General features: G+C 28.6%; 3 protein-coding genes across 7 annotated transcripts; 1 reads left to right on the forward strand and 2 right to left on the reverse strand.

Annotated features, from left to right (window-relative positions):
- Nucleotides 1-574: 574 nt before the first annotated feature.
- On the reverse strand, nucleotides 575-8929 carry Girdin (protein girdin). Of its 2 annotated transcripts, XM_069120840.1 has the most exons (24): nucleotides 8772-8929; nucleotides 7959-8067; nucleotides 7735-7823; nucleotides 7335-7644; nucleotides 7150-7263; nucleotides 6886-7073; nucleotides 6724-6805; nucleotides 6467-6645; nucleotides 6092-6345; nucleotides 5671-6005; nucleotides 5310-5591; nucleotides 4695-4801; nucleotides 4428-4619; nucleotides 4198-4348; nucleotides 3905-4087; nucleotides 3549-3836; nucleotides 3276-3476; nucleotides 3050-3195; nucleotides 2879-2971; nucleotides 2700-2763; nucleotides 2510-2618; nucleotides 2324-2430; nucleotides 2037-2234; nucleotides 575-1162 (listed from the first exon to the last, which is right to left on the reverse strand). In XM_069120840.1, exons 2-24 carry the CDS (start codon nucleotides 8007-8009, stop codon nucleotides 1124-1126), a joined length of 3762 nt encoding a protein of 1253 aa, XP_068976941.1. In that variant the 5' UTR covers nucleotides 8010-8067; nucleotides 8772-8929; the 3' UTR covers nucleotides 575-1123. The 2 variants fall into 2 exon arrangements, with proteins under 2 accessions (XP_068976941.1, XP_068976942.1); XM_069120841.1 differs by lacking the exons at nucleotides 575-1162; nucleotides 2037-2234; nucleotides 2324-2430; nucleotides 2510-2618 and having other exon boundaries at nucleotides 2718-2758; nucleotides 2875-2971.
- Nucleotides 8930-9319: 390 nt separating this feature from the next.
- LOC138183627 (mitochondrial intermediate peptidase) lies at nucleotides 9320-12849 on the forward strand. 3 transcript variants are annotated; one of them, XM_069120846.1, is made up of 11 exons: nucleotides 9320-9476; nucleotides 9790-10033; nucleotides 10127-10389; nucleotides 10489-10675; nucleotides 10780-10859; nucleotides 10941-11129; nucleotides 11223-11364; nucleotides 11442-11780; nucleotides 11867-12088; nucleotides 12173-12403; nucleotides 12487-12849. In XM_069120846.1, exons 2-11 carry the CDS (start codon nucleotides 9896-9898, stop codon nucleotides 12778-12780), a joined length of 2085 nt encoding a protein of 694 aa, XP_068976947.1. In that variant the 5' UTR covers nucleotides 9320-9476; nucleotides 9790-9895; the 3' UTR covers nucleotides 12781-12849. The 3 variants fall into 3 exon arrangements, with proteins under 3 accessions (XP_068976947.1, XP_068976948.1, XP_068976946.1); XM_069120847.1 differs by having other exon boundaries at nucleotides 9351-9496; nucleotides 12474-12849; XM_069120845.1 differs by having other exon boundaries at nucleotides 9351-9496.
- Nucleotides 12850-15002: 2153 nt separating this feature from the next.
- On the reverse strand, nucleotides 15003-19503 carry Cul4 (cullin 4). Of its 2 annotated transcripts, none has more exons than XM_069120842.1 (11): nucleotides 19023-19503; nucleotides 17856-18219; nucleotides 17585-17773; nucleotides 17352-17498; nucleotides 17096-17282; nucleotides 16834-17026; nucleotides 16452-16753; nucleotides 16115-16345; nucleotides 15730-16008; nucleotides 15496-15648; nucleotides 15003-15420 (listed from the first exon to the last, which is right to left on the reverse strand). In XM_069120842.1, exons 1-11 carry the CDS (start codon nucleotides 19324-19326, stop codon nucleotides 15325-15327), a joined length of 2445 nt encoding a protein of 814 aa, XP_068976943.1. In that variant the 5' UTR covers nucleotides 19327-19503; the 3' UTR covers nucleotides 15003-15324. The 2 variants fall into 2 exon arrangements, with proteins under 2 accessions (XP_068976943.1, XP_068976945.1); XM_069120844.1 differs by lacking the exon at nucleotides 19023-19503 and adding an exon at nucleotides 18770-19016.
- Nucleotides 19504-19524: the final 21 nt, after the last annotated feature.

The raw sequence follows: 19524 nt of genomic DNA on the forward strand, positions 1-19524 counted from the left end.
GATAAAATTAAAGATTAGGAAAATGAATTATATTTACAATTAATTTTCTTATTAATATCAGATCTTGATATCATATTCCTAGATAACTAAAAGTGCTCTACTTTATCACTACTAAAAATAGGACAAAAAATGAAGAAATAGAAAAAGCATCAAAATATATCAATTACGTGTACAATTTATTTTCTTACCATTACCATTTCTCACGATGGCGGTGGATGATTCTTCATTTTTTGCTTGGCATCATAGTTCTTTTACTAGTCTAGTCTGCTACTCTTGCTTCTGCCAGCCTTATTTTTACACCCGTCCACCCACTACTATTATCACCGCCCTCCCTGTTCCCTCCCGCCATACTATTCCCACTCCATTGGCCTACCTTTACCGCGCCAGTGGAAATAGAGGGAAAGATTTTTATTCTCGTAAATGGAAAAACCAGGCTGGAGAGGGAGGTTTTGCCAGTCAACCGCTGCTGCGAGCGAAATTTTTTGCTTTGCCCCTCGTCGTCGACAAGCTCGTCGAAGGGTACGTTAGGAAAGACGGGGTTGAGGAGTCTGTTGAAGTTTATCTTGCAGATAGATTATATTGTTCGTTTGGATTCTTATCTAATAAAGATTTGTTTATTAAATTATGCGCCAATTACACATTAAATGATCACATTAGTAATATAAAAACTTGAATATTTTCAACAATAAAATAGGAAAATTTTTGTTAAATAGTGGTTAAAGTAATTAGTTATAATTAATAGTAGTTAAATAGTTATATAAAATGAAGAAATACGTAGTAAATATCTTATCCTTCTAAATTCAATTTATAAATTCTACTATGCAGTATATATATGCTCCTCTATGTTTAATACTCTGTTTTTTCTAACAATACGAGTTGAAAAAAAAAATATTAACATCTGATTTATCGATCACCGACATAGTTCCTTGGATACGCGTCATATGCAAATTTCTGAAGCCTGAGAAATAATTCAGGAAGGGTTTGAACAGACGGTGGTCAGCTTTTTTTAGTCGGAACCTCTTGTTCCCAACTCGGAAGAAAATAACAAAAAATATTGAGTTACACGTTCCCTCGACGGTGAAAACTCGTGAGACTTTCAACCGTGAGACTCTATCAAGGTGCATCATTCATTTAACCCATTAATTTCTTCAATATTAAAAATCTAGTGAATAAAAGACATAAAAAATTCTCTTCTTCATCGTTATAAAATATATTGATTAAATATATATTCTGTAACAATGAGAAATTTTTAATTTGTTTACTGGTTTTGTAAAGTTTTATATAGATTATAATATTCAATAACGTTTGCAATATAAAACTGTATCCAATTCAAAAAATACTTCTGAAGATGAAAGTTTTCTTTCTTATTAAAAGAAATATATAGAATGTACAGTATTGTGGAGAAAGAAGTAATTAAGTATGGTTAAAACAATGCAATCTTTAAAATTTATAATTCTACTATTTTACGTATTTTATAAATGCGAAGGGCAGTAAAATTAATACAATTAGTTAAGGACTGATGGTTAAAAACTAATTGAACATTGACAATATTTATCGAATATTTAGGTCACCTTAATGCTATACATAGTTGTTACGCTGTTTTCAAAAGAGAATACTCTCGCGTTGTTACTTATAGATTGATATACACATATATAGCACATCATTAGTTATTCATCAACCCTTTATAAACGCGCGTCAATATAAATGCATAAGGTTATGCTAATAAAAATGACGTATTAAAATTACCAAATATTTAAAATAAATATCGAATTTCGAAATAAATTGATAACTTATATTACCCTCATACAAAACTTTCTAGGAACTCGCGAACACTTATATGCGTAAATTAGTACTATATGCAAGTCTTTTAAAACATTGGACCATTTATACGGATTTATGCAAAACATTCATTGAACTAAAAAGTAAAAAAATCGATAAAGTACAAAATACAATTTTTTTTCCTGACAAGTACACAAATAGATAGAAGCAGCGTAAAATCATACACAACCATATTCATACCACACTTGATTACCTACTTTTGAATCTTTGTCTACAGGAGTTTCTATAATTGTTTCTTCTTGCCCTACATCCTTTATTCCACTATTGTTAAGATTGTTTGATTCGTTTATAACTGCTGATACTTTATTGTATATCAGAACTGGTCGTGGTTCTACTTGCACCTCCGATCGCGAAGTTTGTTCCAATAATATAGACCGTCTATCATCTCCCTGTTCCTGTAATATTTATTTCAGATATCCGAAAAATATTCCACTAGAATTAAAAGATAAAAAGATCATAGAACTGTAAATTAATAAATTCATACTGGTACGGTAGTTGATGGTGGAGGAGAATCATCAGTGTAATACACTGTTCTTCTAGTCCCTGGATGACCAAGAGACAATGTATCTGATCCAAGAGCTCTAGTTGATCCTTTAGTTGATTTCATAGAATTGTTTTATTAATATTCTTTTATTTTTAACTTATACGTTTCCAATAAGATTATATTTACCTGCTAAACGGTGATCTTCTGTACTAGCGTCAGAGTCATTTCCACCAGATTCTGATTCATAAGATTTTCCTTCTGAGTTTTTGAAATCTTCCGCCCAAGATCGTCGATTCTAATTTATGCAGAATTTAAACATAAAATTTATAACATTCATTTGTTTTTGTATTAGATGCTTTTGTATCAATTTGCTTACCTTATTGAGAAACTCAGATCCAACTTTTCGAACTCTTCGAACGAAATTAGCTCCAAATCCTTTTCTTCAATACACATGTAAAGAAGGTATATTACAAATTAAGAAAGTGTACAATTAAAAATATATATTTTAAATTTTTCATAATAAATAAAATTGTATACAAAAGTAAATGGACTTACTTTTTTGGAGTGCAACTATCTAACTTTCTATAATGTTCCATTATTTTGTCTTCCAATTTTTCTTTTTGTCTATATAAATGATTCACTTTGTCTCTGTAACAAAAATTATCGCATTAACATATTAGCTAATATAGGAATATTATTTAAATATTGTCATTTTAAAGTACTAACGTATATATTTTTTCTTCCATGTGATAATGTTCTTTATCTTCAAGAGAATGAGTCAAAAGTTCATGATATTGGCTAAACAACAAAGTAATATGATCCATCAACGATCGTCTATCATTATCTAAGCCGGAATTCATATGCAATAACACCTAAAAGGAAATGTGTAAGATAGCAATAAATATATATTAAATGCATTATTAAATAACCCAACATAAACATTTGTTAGTACCTCACATCGTTGATTTAATTTATTAATTTTTAGTTCTAAATTAGAACATCTTTCATCTCTACTGCTAAGCTCGCCTTGCATTTCTGTTAACTTAAGGCTTAGTCGATTCGTTTCAATTTTGTTTTTCCTATAATCCTCTTGTAAATTTCTATACTCCATTTTCAATTTTTCTGTAGCAGTATACAGATTTCTAAAATCATCCTAAAATAATTAAAAAAGTAAATTCGTAATTCAATACAATAATAGTACCTGCCTTTAACATTTGTTTACTACCTTCAGCTTTGAATGTTCTCCTCTCAAGTTATTCAAACTCTTTGCATCATTCACCAATGATTCCTTTTCAGTTTGTAATGTCTTATTTTTTCCTTTCAATCCTTCATAAGATTCGCGTAATATTCTAACTTCATTTTTTACGTCTCGTAAATTTGACTTGAGAGCATCGTGTTCGTGAAAAAGATTTTCATATTCGTTATTTAATTGTTCGTGCAAAGATTGTAAAGTAACTTGATCATGAACCAGTTGGGTGTGTATTTGTTGATGAGCACTGCGTTCTTTCAACAACTAGAATAAAAAATGTAATTCTCAATATTCAAAAACATATTTAAAAAAAATTAATTTCAAATACTTACTTCTTCTTTTTCAGCAATAAGTTGTGAATTTGCAAGTTGCAAGGCTGTATGTTGTGCTGTTAAGGAATTATTTTGAGACTGTAACGTTGTTATCTGTACTTGAAGTTTCGCATTTTCAGACAGGAGATTTTCCGATGCTACTTGTGCAGCAGCCAATTTCATATTTAAATGTTCCTGTTCTTTCTGGAAGTAAAAGTAAAAAATTATATTGTATATCATTATGTTTCGTAAAATTATGAAAAATATCTTTTTACTTTAATTACCTACACTTTTTCTGTACGGTTTCAACATACCTTGAGTGCTTCTACTGTTGCTTCTAGTGTATTATGAATATTATTAGTTGCATTATTCTCGGAATTTGTAGTTTCAGGTACTGACTTTTCACAACAGCAGGAATTATTTGATTTTCTTATATAATCGACGACTTCCGGAATTTGCGCTATTCTGTAATTATTAATTAATAATTGACATTTAGAAGCTTCTTTCATATTAAACTTTGTTCAAGAATTTAAAATTTCATTACTTTTTAACAATATTATCCAATGGCAATGACAACAACATGTTATCACTGAGTCCAAGTTTTTCTAGAACTGTATATAATTGTTGAGTATTCAATTTTTCAGCTACTAAATTCGATTGCAGAATTTCTAACGTTTCCCTATCAATAGCTGCTCGTGAATCAAGCTCCTTACTAGATCTTTCAATTTCTTGTAATCTAAAAATAAATAATTTTGCAAAAGATATTCCTATATTAAATAAACATATATATTTCATGTGAAATACTTTATACCTTGAAATTTGTGTAACAGAATCATGAAGTTCCTGTTCAAGTTGCATTACTTTCCTTTCTAGAACTTCAATACTATTTGTTGCTTTATCTAATGCAACATCTTTTTCCTGAAATTTATTTCATTAGGTAAAATTTAATTCAATACTTTAAAAAATTAAAATTATAGAATAACTTTTAACAGAAAAATTAGAACATTGTAATTTAGAATATAAACTGAAATATTATAGAATAATATAATCAAAGATAGAGCCGCTCAAATTGACTCTCGTGGACAAAGGCACTTGTTGCTCCTGCGGGCGAATGATGTTGACAATTTTTAAAACAAAACGGTGACAACAGTGATAAGGGTATTAGCTAATACGTTTAAGTTTTGACGCAGAAGATATCTTTAATTTCTATATCCATAGAATACTCTATCATAGGCCCCTTATCCGCGAAGACGTGATTAATATGCCCGTTGATCTCTAACACGCTGAGAGATGCTTACAGCAATGAACTGAGCTTATACATGCGTAACTTTAATTTTAAGTAGCAGTTTAAAAAAACTATAGATTAAGAATAGAAAATCACAGAACAATTAATCACTCCAGTAAAAATATCTTATCAAATTCATACTTCTATTGTTTCTCGATATCGATGCACATCGCGCTGTGCTATATCTTTCTCTCGTTCTACTGCCACAAGTTTTGATTCAAAATCAAGACACTTGGAATTAATTTCTTTTACATTATTTTCTATAATCTTTAATTCTTCAACTTTTTGATTGACAAGCTCTAAACTACGTTCTAAATCATCTGCTCGTCTTTGTACGCTTTCCAATAAAGACTGAACTCGTTGTTTTTCTTTCACTGCTGTGTCGCAATTTTTTTCCAGTTCTATCATTTTTGTATGTTGAGTCTAAAAATTGATAAACAAAAAAAGAAAACGTTAAATATTAAAATATCAAGATACCATACATAGAATTTTTATGATATACTTGGAACTCCTGTTGTTGTTTCTCGGAGGACGTCCTTTGATTTTGTAATGAGTTCTGTAATTTCTTGTTTTCTTCAAGTGCTTGCTTCCAAACCAATTCTAAATCCGAATTTTGTTGTGTTAATCTTTCAATATTATCATTTAACGATTCGATCTTCAATTGCAGCTTCTTCTTTTCTTTTTCTAATTCCAACACACGAGATGAATTTTCATGAAAGGAACTTTCTTTTAAGGAGTCTATTAAAGTAACCAATCGACGATTTTCTAATTCAAGTTTTAAAGCCCGTGTTTGTGCATTATTTGTCAATTGTTCAGACAACCTATTATCAGCATGTGCTAAATAATATACAAATCTACATTATATTTATATACGATCGATAAATAAGGTGTTAATGTATATTAAAAATAATTTTCCTTATTACCTGGTTCTTCAGAATCACTTATAGAACTATCTAAGGCAGCTTCATTTGCGACAGCTTTCGTTAATTTATGTAATTGAGTGTTTTCTTCAACTAACTCTTGATATTTTTCTTTATCTGCCGCACGTTCCAATGCCATGTCATTCAGTAATTGTTTATATTTAAGAATTTCAGACTCGAGTTCCAGTACTTTATCTGCCCTCCTTCTCGATGAATTTAATTGATCCTCTAACATTTCCCTAGTCTCCATTAAAACTCTAAAATAAATGAGATAGGGTGATATTTTATATAAAGAAAATATAATGAAATTATATTCGAAATATATGTACAATATATACTATATACTTATATATACTAAACGAAATATATCTAAAATACCTATTATCTTCACGTAGCTCCTCTATGCGTGTTTTATAAAATTCTATATCTGTAAGTTTTTCTCTATATCTTACTACTTCTAATTCCAATCGATCGGCACGATCTGCTCTTTCAATTACCGCATCTAATTCGTCTCTATAAGACTTTGCTGTGCGTGCTTCATGCATTAATTCTTGGTTCTGAAACAAGAATAAAAATTTATATATTATTAATACTTACTAAAAAAATTAATATGTACGGGAAATATGATGCTTTACCTCTTGTTTTAATTTGGTTAGTAACATCTTATGGCACTCGAGTTCTTCTTTACATTCCAACAATGCTTCCGTTTTTTCTTCTCTGCAAATATATCACGAAAAAAGATAAATTAAGTATAAAAATAACTAAAAATATATATACATAAAAGAGATAATATATACAATTCTTGTCGATGTTTTCTAACTTTCGATTTCCAGTCAGCCACTTCAACTGCATAGTGATGATTATCTTCACGTTCTGATTTAACAACAGGGTTAGATTGTTGCACTTTGTTTATTTCTTCAGCTTCTACATTAAGTGATGAATCATTTCTTCTCATAACTTCGTTTATAACAACATCGATCCATTTCTGTTATATCAGTAATATTTTATATATTCTTGATAGAACATTTTGTTAAAAGATAATATTGATAAAATAAAATTACCTGACGATATGAATCTAGTTCTTGACTCATCACTCTCATTGGTCCAAATAAATATCCCATATTTATATTGTCCAATGAATCTTGATTAATAACTATGTCTTGATGATCCGTGACCTAGTAAAGTATTGTTAAATTTTGTTATCACACTTAGTGTAGACAATGATATAAAAATCTAGAAAACATACCTGTTTAATACATTCTACTATTGCAAGTTGAGTATCAACATTTAATTCTTTTATATTAGTGATAAATTTTTCTTTGTTAGGACACTGTACAGCACAACCAAGGAGTAATAATAATAACAATTTCATTTCAGGAATATATGATTGCGGCTCCCTGGCTAAACTTATTATATCTGGTATCCTCAGAATTAAATTACTTAAGTCTTCTTCATAAAATTGTTTTATATTATCTACTACGGCTTGTAAGTTTTTTATGCGAGTTACTATATTTCCCTTTGAAGGTATTACTTTATCATATAGTGGTTCTGGATCTCTATGAGATATAAAACATGTAAGAATACTAAATATAGATATTTTGCAAGAAAAAAAGTCAAAACAAATTTAAATACATAGAAATACTTACATTTGCAAATATACATTATGTAATAATACACCATCCACCAAATCATTGTAATTGCTTAGTAAGTTAGGATCCTCCAAGCAACTGGTTAACTGTTATATAAAAAAGTATATTTCATTAACTAATTCTCATTAATAGGATTAATAATAATAGTCAAGAATCTTTTAAAACTAATATCATGAATCACAGAAAATAAATCATAAAATTCTAGAAAATAAAAAACTTACCCATGTTACTAAAGGTCCAGACATTAGATCATCAATTTCAGAAGATGCCATTCTTACACGCTTTCACGTTAATTATTAAGACAGTACTTAATAAATAACACTACCATTTCTTCGTATAGAAAGATAAAAATAATAGAATAAATATTTTATAATTTTGTAATGTTAGTTTGCAAAATAGTTGAATATGAGGTAGAAAAAAATATTAAATTTTTTAATACAGAATATGTATTAAGAAGATTACAGATTATGTATCAAGAATGCATTTAATTCTTTTGTAGATGAAATATCTATGTATAATACTTTTTAATTTTACGTCTCCCTAGATTTTAAACTTGGTGAAGTGTAACAAATTATATAATATTAATTTCTTTAGAAGAATTGTACATTATATATGACAGAATATACTAATATATGCAGACAAATTTAAAAATCATAGTTTTATAAAACTAAATATTTTTTGCTTAGTTAAGTTTGCAATTTAGGTAAAAAATAAATTATCGACATATAATTAATTGTGCATCTGTGTATATACATTAATATAATTGGAGGATTTTGTTATTTCAAGTAACCAATTATTAGCCTCATAATTAATTTCAAACGACGCTAATTAATTTAATGTTTCAATAACTTTACCATACAAAATTTCATCTATTCCTTGATGTTTATTCAGTAGTCACACTTTATGTATATTTTACTATAGATGCAACTTAAAAGGGAATATAACCACACAATTCTATATGCACATTCAATATAAAATATATCGTTTCAATTTTACAACAGAGTTATTTAATATATTATCGATATTTGTCGAACCTTATGAAATATCGTGTGATTTTTACAAACACTAAATTAAAACAATCAAGTATTTATGTATTACCTGATATTAGGTTACGGTTACACTGATGCGTATTCGAATGACTAGCTCCTCGTTCATATACATACTTCGACCGTACGTGAACGAACAAAATGGATGGATATTTGGACGATCAGTTCTGTGGTACAAACTATATATATAAAATGGACATAGATTCGTAGACTCTTACTATTTCGTGGACAATTTGTTAAAAGTCCTATTAAAAAGTGATAGATTAGAGCGGGAAAAATGAAATCTTTATTTTAAAAGAGGAGTATATCATAATTTGTTTCAAGATCTGTTGAATCAACCGAATCGATTCCAAGAATATTTTAGATTGAATATAGAAACATTTTTTTATATTCCATGTGGGTGGAACTAAAGAAAAATTTAATAAATAATCGGGCAAAAAAATTAAATTAATTTGATTGACGTATACGGATAAATATGGATGACATTGGACGACCAATGGCGAGCTGTATAATGTACAACCATTGGTTTTAACGCGTTTGATTCGTTGATGAACGAATATAAGCTACACTGGTTACTAGAGCGTATTTGAACTTTCAGACTGACTCGGATAACTATAGTTCGGTATGATATAAATAACGTAACCGTGGTAGGGCTCTGGCTCTGATTGTAGCCTTAATTATAATAAAATCATCGTACGTATAACCTCTTGCATGTATGTTATTAGAAATAAAAATTTAATTGTAACCTTATCCTGTTCTAAATTTTGAAAATATCTCTGTCATTTTATCAATACATACAAATAAAAACAAGTCAAACTATCAAACTAATTACATATGTGTAACATATAATAACTAAGGCATATATGTATATTCGTGAAACAAAGTTATAACGATTTTTGAATAATAATTCTTTTTATTTTTTTATATTTTTATATTTTTCTTTACATTAGCATACTGCTTTTTATTTTTTGGATAAACGTCCCAATTCCACGTTTTATCATTACAGCATGCCAACTGATTATTTGAATGTTGTTTGAAGGTTTCAACTTTCATTATTTTTGAATGAACATTATAATTTCTACCAGTATAAGATATTTAGTAGATTATGAAAGATGATTCAAGTATTAAAAAAACAATTTTCAAGAAATTATAAAAGACACAGAAATGTTAATACATGGTCATCTCTAGCAACAGCATTCAATTCCATTAGTAAAGAAAAATATGGTTTTGATTTCTTAAAAAAGGAAACTGTGAGTAATTTTTATTTCTTATGATATCTATAACTATTTTAAACAATATATTAAAAGTTTTAAAATTCTTCTGTATTGCTATTGTATATATAGGGACTATTTGGAATACCTGAGTTGAAGACATCAGAAGGATTTAATATTTTAAAAGACCAAGCAATATCTCAAACAGATGCACTTATAACAGAATCTATAAGTCAAAATAGAAAACGAAAAATGGTGGAAATTTTTGATGATATGTCTGATACGTTATGTCAAGTTGCAGATTTAGCAGAGTTCATTAGAGTTGCACATCCAGAAAAGGAGTTTGTTACAGCTGCAGAGAATACTTGTCTATTTGTTAGTGGTATTGTAGAGAAGTAATTACCTTTTTGTAAAAACTATATAATCAATCAATATTTATATTATTTTTAAACACTATCTTCAAATAATATGAAAATTACTTAAAAATTTTTCAGGTTAAATACTCATCGTGAATTGTATAATGCATTAAAACATGTTGTGTACAATGGAGATACTCAAGAAACATCTCTGATGGATAAACATGTTGCAACATTATTCTTGTCTGATTTTGAATTATGTGCTATTCATTTACCAGAGTCTATAAGAGAAAAAGTTGTACAGTTGAATTATTATACGTTACAAGTATATATTATAATATTACATTGTATTACATTATGTTTGTCAACTTTTTATTTGTTTGTATATTTTATTTGTTTATTTTATTTGATTGTATTTTTTGAACATAGGTAGGCCAGAAGTTTATGGCAGGTACTAGTAATCCAAGAGCAGTAGATGCTAATTTTGTTCCACTTAATGTAAGGCGATAGTAGGTATTGCAATTACATACTTTTGAAAATAACGTATTTCTTTCATATGAGATTTGAAGATTTTTTTAAATGTTTCACAGTTTCACACAAAAAGATAATAAAATACATGTTCAAGGACTTTATGTAGATTCTCCTAATAATCTTGTTAGAGAAACGGCATATCGTATATTTCTATATCCTGATGAAGAACAAGAATATCTTCTACAAGAACTTTTGAACTCCAGACACATTTTGGCTAAACTATGTGGTTTCCCATCCTATGCTCACCGGTAGTTTCAAACATTTGTTGATACAAATGAAATGAATTAAAACTAGCTAACATTAGCTACATTTATTATGTATTAAAAGTGAATAATTTATAGAGCTGTTAAAGGAAGTACTGTAGAAAGACCCGAAGTAATATATGAATTCCTTAATATTCTAAATAATAATCTAAAACTTAGAGCAATGCAAGATTTTAATGAGATGCAAAAGATGAAAGACACTGAATCGCCTATAAAACAGGTTTACCAAATTTATTAAATTATGAAAATAAATTACACTATCTTCTGTTTTTAAACATTTTTATTTTTCGTATGTAGAAAATAATGCCGTGGGATACAGCATATTTCACTACAAAAGCAAAAAGGACTTGGTTAAATATGTCCATTACTGAATTTACTCCATATTTTTCACTTGGTGCTTGCATGGATGGCATTAACATATTAATACAAGCATTGTATGGTATTCGATTGGAGTATGTACCAGTTTTATGTGGTGAAGTTTGGGCAAGCAATGTACATAAAATTGCTGTAATAGACGAAAATGGGGAGGTTTTGGGTTATATATACTGTGATTTCTTTGAAAGAGAAGGGAAACCTAATCAAGACTGTCACTTTACCATTAGAGGTGGAAGGCAACTACCAGATGGATCTTATCAAGTATAGCTTAAACGAATAAGAAATACATAAAATATAAAATATTAATTTAACAAAATTTTAATCACTATTCAAATATTTGATTTCAGAATCCGATAGTAGTATTAATGTTATCATTGCCAGTTCCAACATGGTCAAAACCATGTTTACTTACTCCTGCCTCTGTAGAAAATTTATTCCATGAAATGGGCCATGCATTACATTCTATGTTAGGTAGAACAAAATACCAACATGTAACTGGAACCAGATGCAGCACAGATTTTGCAGAGGTTCCAAGTGTTTTAATGGAATATTTTGCAAGTGATCCAAGAGTAAGTTATATTCTTGCAACTTAAATAATTATTAAATGAATTTTATTTTTTTAATCATATGATATGTATTATGATATCTATTAGGTTGTATCCACGTTTGCTAAACACTTCCAAACTTTGGAACAAATACCAATAACATTATTAGATAAATTATATGCCTCAAAGAACATATTTTGTGCTTCTGAATTACAAAATCAAATATATTATAGCATGTTAGATCAAGTTTATCACAGTACCCAATTAGAAAAGCCATCAACCGAAATTTTAAAAGAAATACAGGGTAAATACTATGAACTTCCTTATGTCGAAAATACAGTACGTATTTTTTGCCATTTTTAATTTCTATAATAAAAGAATCTTCATTTATTTATGTTATAAATTGAAGATTTTATTTGCAGGCATGGCAATTAAGATTTTCTCATCTAGTTGGATATGGTGCGAAATATTATTCCTATTTAGTATCTCGAGCAATTGCTTCTTGGATATGGCAAACATACTTTCAAGCAGATCCCTTCAATCGAACGGCAGGCGATCGATATCGAAAGGAATGTTTAGTACATGGAGGTGGAAAACCGCCTTCTAAATTAGTATCTGACTTCTTGAATAAGGAAGCTAGTGCTAGTAACTTCGCAAAATCTTTGCTTTTCGAAATCGACATGAAAATGGAGCATGTAGAAAAATTAAGAGGATAAGAAGGCCGATCGAAAATAACATTTAGAAAGGTATCTTTTCAAAAAAATAAAATGTTTATAAACTATTTTTATAAAGGTAAAATAAGATTTTGTAATAAAATGCTTATGAAGTATGATACACTTAAAATAAATATTTCGATCATAATTCTAAAAACATAAATAATTTTATAATATGATATGTTATCTTGTAAATAAAATGTAAATAATCAATGTATCATGCAAAAAACATAATTTGAGCTTTTTTCTTTTATTTTATTACAAGTATGGAATCTTACCCTATTTACAATCTTGATAAATCTACGTACGATTACACAAAAATAAGTTTTTCAACGTAATACAGAGGAAACGCAGTATAAGGTAGTTTATAAGAACATTCAATATTTATACAATTTATTGTTTAATATTGTTCAATTTCAAAACAATTGTTGACAATTTTGCTTTAAATAGTAAAAAAAGCCTTTTAGGATATTGTTAAAAAATATTGAATAAAATAAGAAAATTCTAATATAACAATAATAATTTTTTTCTCTGTTTCTTAAAATGACTTCTGGTATGAGTTTACCATGTACTGCGTTTGAGATGATTTTAATTTATATTAAAACTCTCCATCAGGACTTCCATTAAAATTAGCTAAAGATTCATTAACATTCTTTTTCATGTTTATACAAAATTCCATTAATAAGCTATTTCGTAATTACATCGACGTAAAACGACTGAACAAGCCACTGGATGATTCAAATCTTATTGATAGTATTAATAATATTTTTTCTTCAATCGATCTCTACATTACGAAATTCTGTTTACTTTTTTTCTGGGAGTGTTTTCTTATATAATTCATGGAATATAATTAGATATTTGTATTCACAAAAAAGCACTGGACCTTTTTTTACAATAATCTGTCTTCGTTTTCAGATTACACTAAAAGAGACAGTAAGAAATTCTGTATTCGATTTAATATATGTATAGTTACAGTAATTTCATTTATATTTTATCTTCCTAGAAATTTTATTTTGCACAGCATTTACATGAATTATAAATTATTTCTTTAACAAGCATTTGTGAAATAACCTTGTAATACAGAGTTACTAAAGAATAATAATAATTAATTTACATGACAATGAAGCTTATATTGAAAATCATATAAGTTATTAGGAGGACAGCATATATTTTTAAGTTTTTTGATACTCTTCATAGAGCATGGCTATAAAGTACAACACAGCATAGTATTGAAATATGTAAATTTTAAATAAAATTAAGAAATCGCATGTTTTTAATTAATTTGAATATCATACTATGTGTAAAACAAGTTGACAACTAGTCATAAATAATTTGTATCACATTAATTTTCAATTTTTATATAAAGATAGGAGACACATACATTTTTATAAACTTGTATTTTTATCAAGCTACACTTAACTCAAAAGATATGTAAAAAGTAATTAACTATCATATTATTGTATTCTTGTCGAAATAGTTATCATAACTTTATGGTGAAAATTGTAAAGTTAGTGGCAGAGCATTTATTATTTTATAATAATATGAAACATTTTTTACTGCTTCCTTTTTATATTATTCAAAACAGGAAAAATTATCTATTGGTACAGAAAATTGTATTTAAAAATATCAATTCTAGTAATATGCACTTTATAAATAAAACATGTACTATGCTTGCAGAGTATTTCATATTATTATCAAATTTTTATTATAAATTTACACATACATATTGCTTTACTATTGTTTTGACAAAAATGGACATCATTTGTACAAATTATGCATTTTTCCCTTATTTATAAACTCTGTATTATAAGGTAATGTACAAAAATTTGTTATAGAAATTCATAATATTATGACCTTAATAAGATTTCTTCAAACATTTTGGCGTTCATTTTTTCAATATGCACATACTGTAGTGTTTTATGTCTTTCCTTTCGACATTTCTAAAATTCTATAATGAAGTATTTTTTATTCAATACACGAACCTTTATTTTATAATGTATTTCCCACTTGTTTAAAATTATTTCAATGACCAGTACGTTCGACATTCCACAGTACATTATATCTTTCATTTGCTATAAATTACGCATTTTTATTCACTTTCGATCATCGTATTTTTAATTCTTAGAATATTCTTATTATGTTATTTTCTTAAATCCGTATGCTGTTAAAAATTGTTCTGCATATAAAACGGTTGATATATTTTTTAAATGCTGTATCATTTCAGATATTTTGCACATGGTCCTTTTTTAGCGAAATCCAGAAACAAAAGAAGAATAACAATGGTAAAGCACTAGTTGAAAGAGGATCTTAATTGTCCAGTATTCATTACGCACTATAAAAACCAAATTAATAGAGTCCACTCTAAATTTTTTTATCAACTGACCACATGATGCAACATTGTACCAACATTCAATCAGTTTTAAGTTTTCCATTTTTTCCTTATTTAATATGTCACATTCACAATAGGCAAACACCAAAACAAATTGGTTTTTTGCTATGAAACACAGTGACCACCCAGCCTAAAATGACTTTGGCATTTGGTTCAGGTTATGCAACGTAATTGTACTCGTTTGCATTATCTTTATCTCGTTCCATGTAATCCCTATCTATGAGAGATTCAATTCTTTTCTTCAAATCTGCAGGCTGAAAATAATTTTCACACATAATTAAACGTACACAGATATTTAGAATATATCATTCTATGAGTTAATGACATACCTTTACAGGAAACTTGAGCTGATTGTACAGTTCACTAATCAACAGATTGTGCGATAGCGTTTTTCTCATTTTCATAATTCTAACAATAGCTGCATCTATCTGATATTGTCTATCTTGATAGACTCTTTCCTCTGTAGCTTTTTGTTCCTCGTTCTGAAGAAGGATAAATAAGTAAGCAATATATTGTTGAAATTTACATTACACGAAAAAAGTAATTAAAGAACTATTCTATACCGTTTCTTTCATTTGAATTTGATTTATTTTAATCCTGAATAATTTATTTGTAAAGTCTGCGTTAAAAACAAATCTATCATTATCTGCAACGTCTCTTCCTCTTGGATTTTTTTGTAACACTCTGGCTTTGCCACAAGCTAAGGATTGTAGAGTTCTCCTAAGTTCACCATCTTCTATATTTGTAGCTGCTTTTATATCTTCCAAAGACAAGTTATCAGCATCATTAAATAAGATTAACACCAATGCTTGAAACAAAGAAACTTGGAGTTCCTTATTACCCTGTTTTGACATTTAAGTAAAATGTTTTTATGGAATATATATTATTTAATATATACTATTTAATGTAACTATATAATAAACATTTATTACAATACATAAAAAATACCTGATTAAACCAAGCTTTTAATACACAATGCCCCAAAGTAGGTTGCCATTGTAATTTTCTACCGCTATGTTTTCCCAAATAGAATTTATTAAATACATCTTGATACTGAACCATTTCTGGGGGTAATGTTACTTCCATTACAGGATATGTTGGCCAATAACCCATTGTAAGTATTGAAACAGTTAAATCCAAATTACTAGCAGACAATTCGCTTTGCAAATTTCCTGCATACTAATCCACAGTATAAAATTGTACAATTAATTAATAAATACGTAATACATACTCAATATGCATTTTAAGTTGACAATATATAACTGAATATAAATATAATACTTACCTGCTTAAAAGCAATATTAATATCTTTACTAAGTTCCATATCTTTAAACATCCCTTCCAATTTACTGGTAAAGCCACCACCACATTCTTGTTTCAATTTAGATAACATGGATTTTTCAGCATCAACAGAAGCTGATTTACCAACTAACAAACGTTTGGCCAAATCTTTTTTATAGAATGCCTCGAATACATCTTTTCCATGTATAAATCTGAACAATACCATGATTTTATCTAATAATCTTTCTAATTCTTCTTCTGTCGCTTCTTTATTACCCGCCCTTAACTTGCAATCAACAAATTTCGCTGTAGGTACAGAAATAAATTAATTAACGATAGATAACACAAACAATAAATGCTATTGTTTCATTAAGGAGGCTATATACCTATTAATTCAGCAGGTTTGTTCGCACGTTGATTAATAAAGGCTTCAAAAGCTTCTTTTAAACTATTTGCAAATTTTTCATTCTTATGAAAACATGTATTAACTATATTGTCCATTTTATCTTTGAAATCTAAGAGTTCCTGAACCATAGTTTTATCTTTCTCTGGATCTATAACTATGGTTTTACCTTTTTTCTGTGAATAAAAACAAAAAGTGTATCTACTCAATTTTCATAGAGTAACATTTAAAAATTCGTAAAATACCTTAATATAAGAATTAAAATTTAGACAAAGTTCTACAAGGCCGTTTTTCACTCGACTATATAAATTATAAAGTAAAGATAAATCATTAATTCTATTTTCATCCAGCAAACCACTTAATCCTTTTTGTAAAATGCTGGTAATATGTTCAGATAATAACTGTTTTTCCACTGTATGTATCAAAGACCACCTATAACAAATGAACAATGACATTATAGTTACAATATCAAATATCAATATATTAAAAGTAAATACTTACTTTGTAGATGCATCGAGGTAATGTAACAAACGTTCGTTTTCCTCTTGAAGCCGTTTGTCTACGTGTGCTAAGTACTCAGGAACATCGTGTTCATTCATTAGTCGTTGACCTTCAGCAGCATATAGTCTTTCAGTAGCAACCAAAAATCTATAAAAATCAAAATATAATGAATAATGAAAAATATAGCGTACATATTATTTCAATTTGTGTTGATATTAAACAGAAATTCATACTTAGTTTCAAAGGCATCTTGGTAGATTTGTAGATCTGATAGCATTCTTAATAAAGACTTAAGAAGTGTTCTATCCACTGTATCACCTTGACGCTCTTTTTCAATAAGCATAAGTAATCCTTCCACTGTACGTGTTTGAACTAAGTTATTCAGAACAATATACACTCGAAACAAATGTAAACCCATATCCCTAAAACAACAGAAATATTAAGTAATGTGCATAAAGAATGTTTCTAATCATTTTTAATATTCAAAAGAATTTGTAAACATACCAAATAGATAAAATACTTGGATTTTGTAATACATATGTTCTATCCAAATATAGAAAAATACTTCTAATCATAATCATTTGTCTGCAATGTGATTGCCAACATTCATTCATTTTTTTTAAGAATATATGCCTGTCCATTGATTCTGCTAAAAACTGTTCTATATTTGCTTGTACATGAGCTTCTGTTAACCTTGTTAACTTTGTATATAACGTAGATGCCATCTTATGATTACACATATTTTCAACTGCCTGATAAAGCTCTTCTAATGAATAACGAATACTTTTGCTGGTCTGGATTGCAATTACAGCTTCTTGCAACTTTTCCCATGTTTGCTCTTGGTAATTTTCAGGCAATTTTGGTTTATCTACATAAAATGTACAATTTTTAAAGTATCTTTATATACAAATATTGTTCTTAAAAATGTTGTTATATATACAATGTATATAAATAATTTATATACATATATACATTACTAATATACAATAATTCATATATATATAATTTTCTTTGATAAAATTTAATGAAATTCTGTAATAAAATTAACATAAACGTTACAAATCTTATACCCAGTTAATCACACATATAGTGAAATTAATACAGAACAAATGTTTAATTATTAATTTAATATATTTTTTATAATTATCACACACTGATCTTCCTTAGAAATAATTTATTTTAAAGGAAGAAAAAATAAAAAAGGCGAGAAATAAAATAAGATTATAATTACATCCTGATATTTCACTACTCTGTCATTATTCAAATATTCTGTTCATAATTGTTTTTAATTAGTCATCTATAATAATCTATAAAATTAAAGACGCAAATATATGAGCTGATATTTTTAATTAATTACACAACCATTGGTAATCTGAAATTTCTACTAAAAGCATAAAAAAACAAATAACGCGCCTTACAAACGTTTATCCATTTCGGTTTTTCATGATGTCAAGTTAGGTTATGTCAGTTTAGTTTTATTAATCGCATTTATGACTAATTTGGTCTCGGCTACGTAACGTGGGCTGAAAGAGTGTCACAAAAGTACTAATGTCGTATTAAAAATAATGTCGCAATTCACGAAGGCATATTGCCAACCATAAATTACACCACGAATCTTCACGAATGGTAGCAGCTGATTTTGAGGTTAGGATGTCCCATGGTCTTGCTTACTTTTGAAGTTTTTGATGACGAGCTTTCTAGCTGTACCAGGTTTCGCGCTTGCCAAACTTGGTGAAATCTTGTTGACGCCGTTTGGATTCCCAACGGTTAAAGCCGAGAAATTGGCCCTTTTTTGAGTATCAGTCGTGGTTGCAGCCGTATCCGTCATGTTTTCAATCTCGTTGATCTCCGTGACCGCAACGGCGGACAGCTTGCTGCGTTTTGCAGCACCAAAGTTTAACACCGCTGCGTGATCAGCGGCCGTCCTCTTCACCTGTGCTGTGGCTAGAACCTGAGTCCCCCCGAGCCTAGACATATGCGAGCATCACTCGGCCACCGGCCCTCAGCACACGGAAAACACAGTTTTCCACTGAGAAACTGAAAGAATTCTCCCTCTCCGTTCTACCTCTTTATCCCTCTGTTCGACAAACGGAAAAACTTATTTATCCCGTCCCAAACCCTGCTTCTGACGAAACTCACGAACAATTGGCAATCTGTGCACATGCGCGATACA

Source organism: Bombus flavifrons, chromosome 9 (assembly GCF_040668555.2).
Source record: "Bombus flavifrons isolate JBK064 chromosome 9, iyBomFlav1_principal, whole genome shotgun sequence".
NCBI classification, from domain to species: domain Eukaryota; kingdom Metazoa; phylum Arthropoda; class Insecta; order Hymenoptera; family Apidae; genus Bombus; species Bombus flavifrons.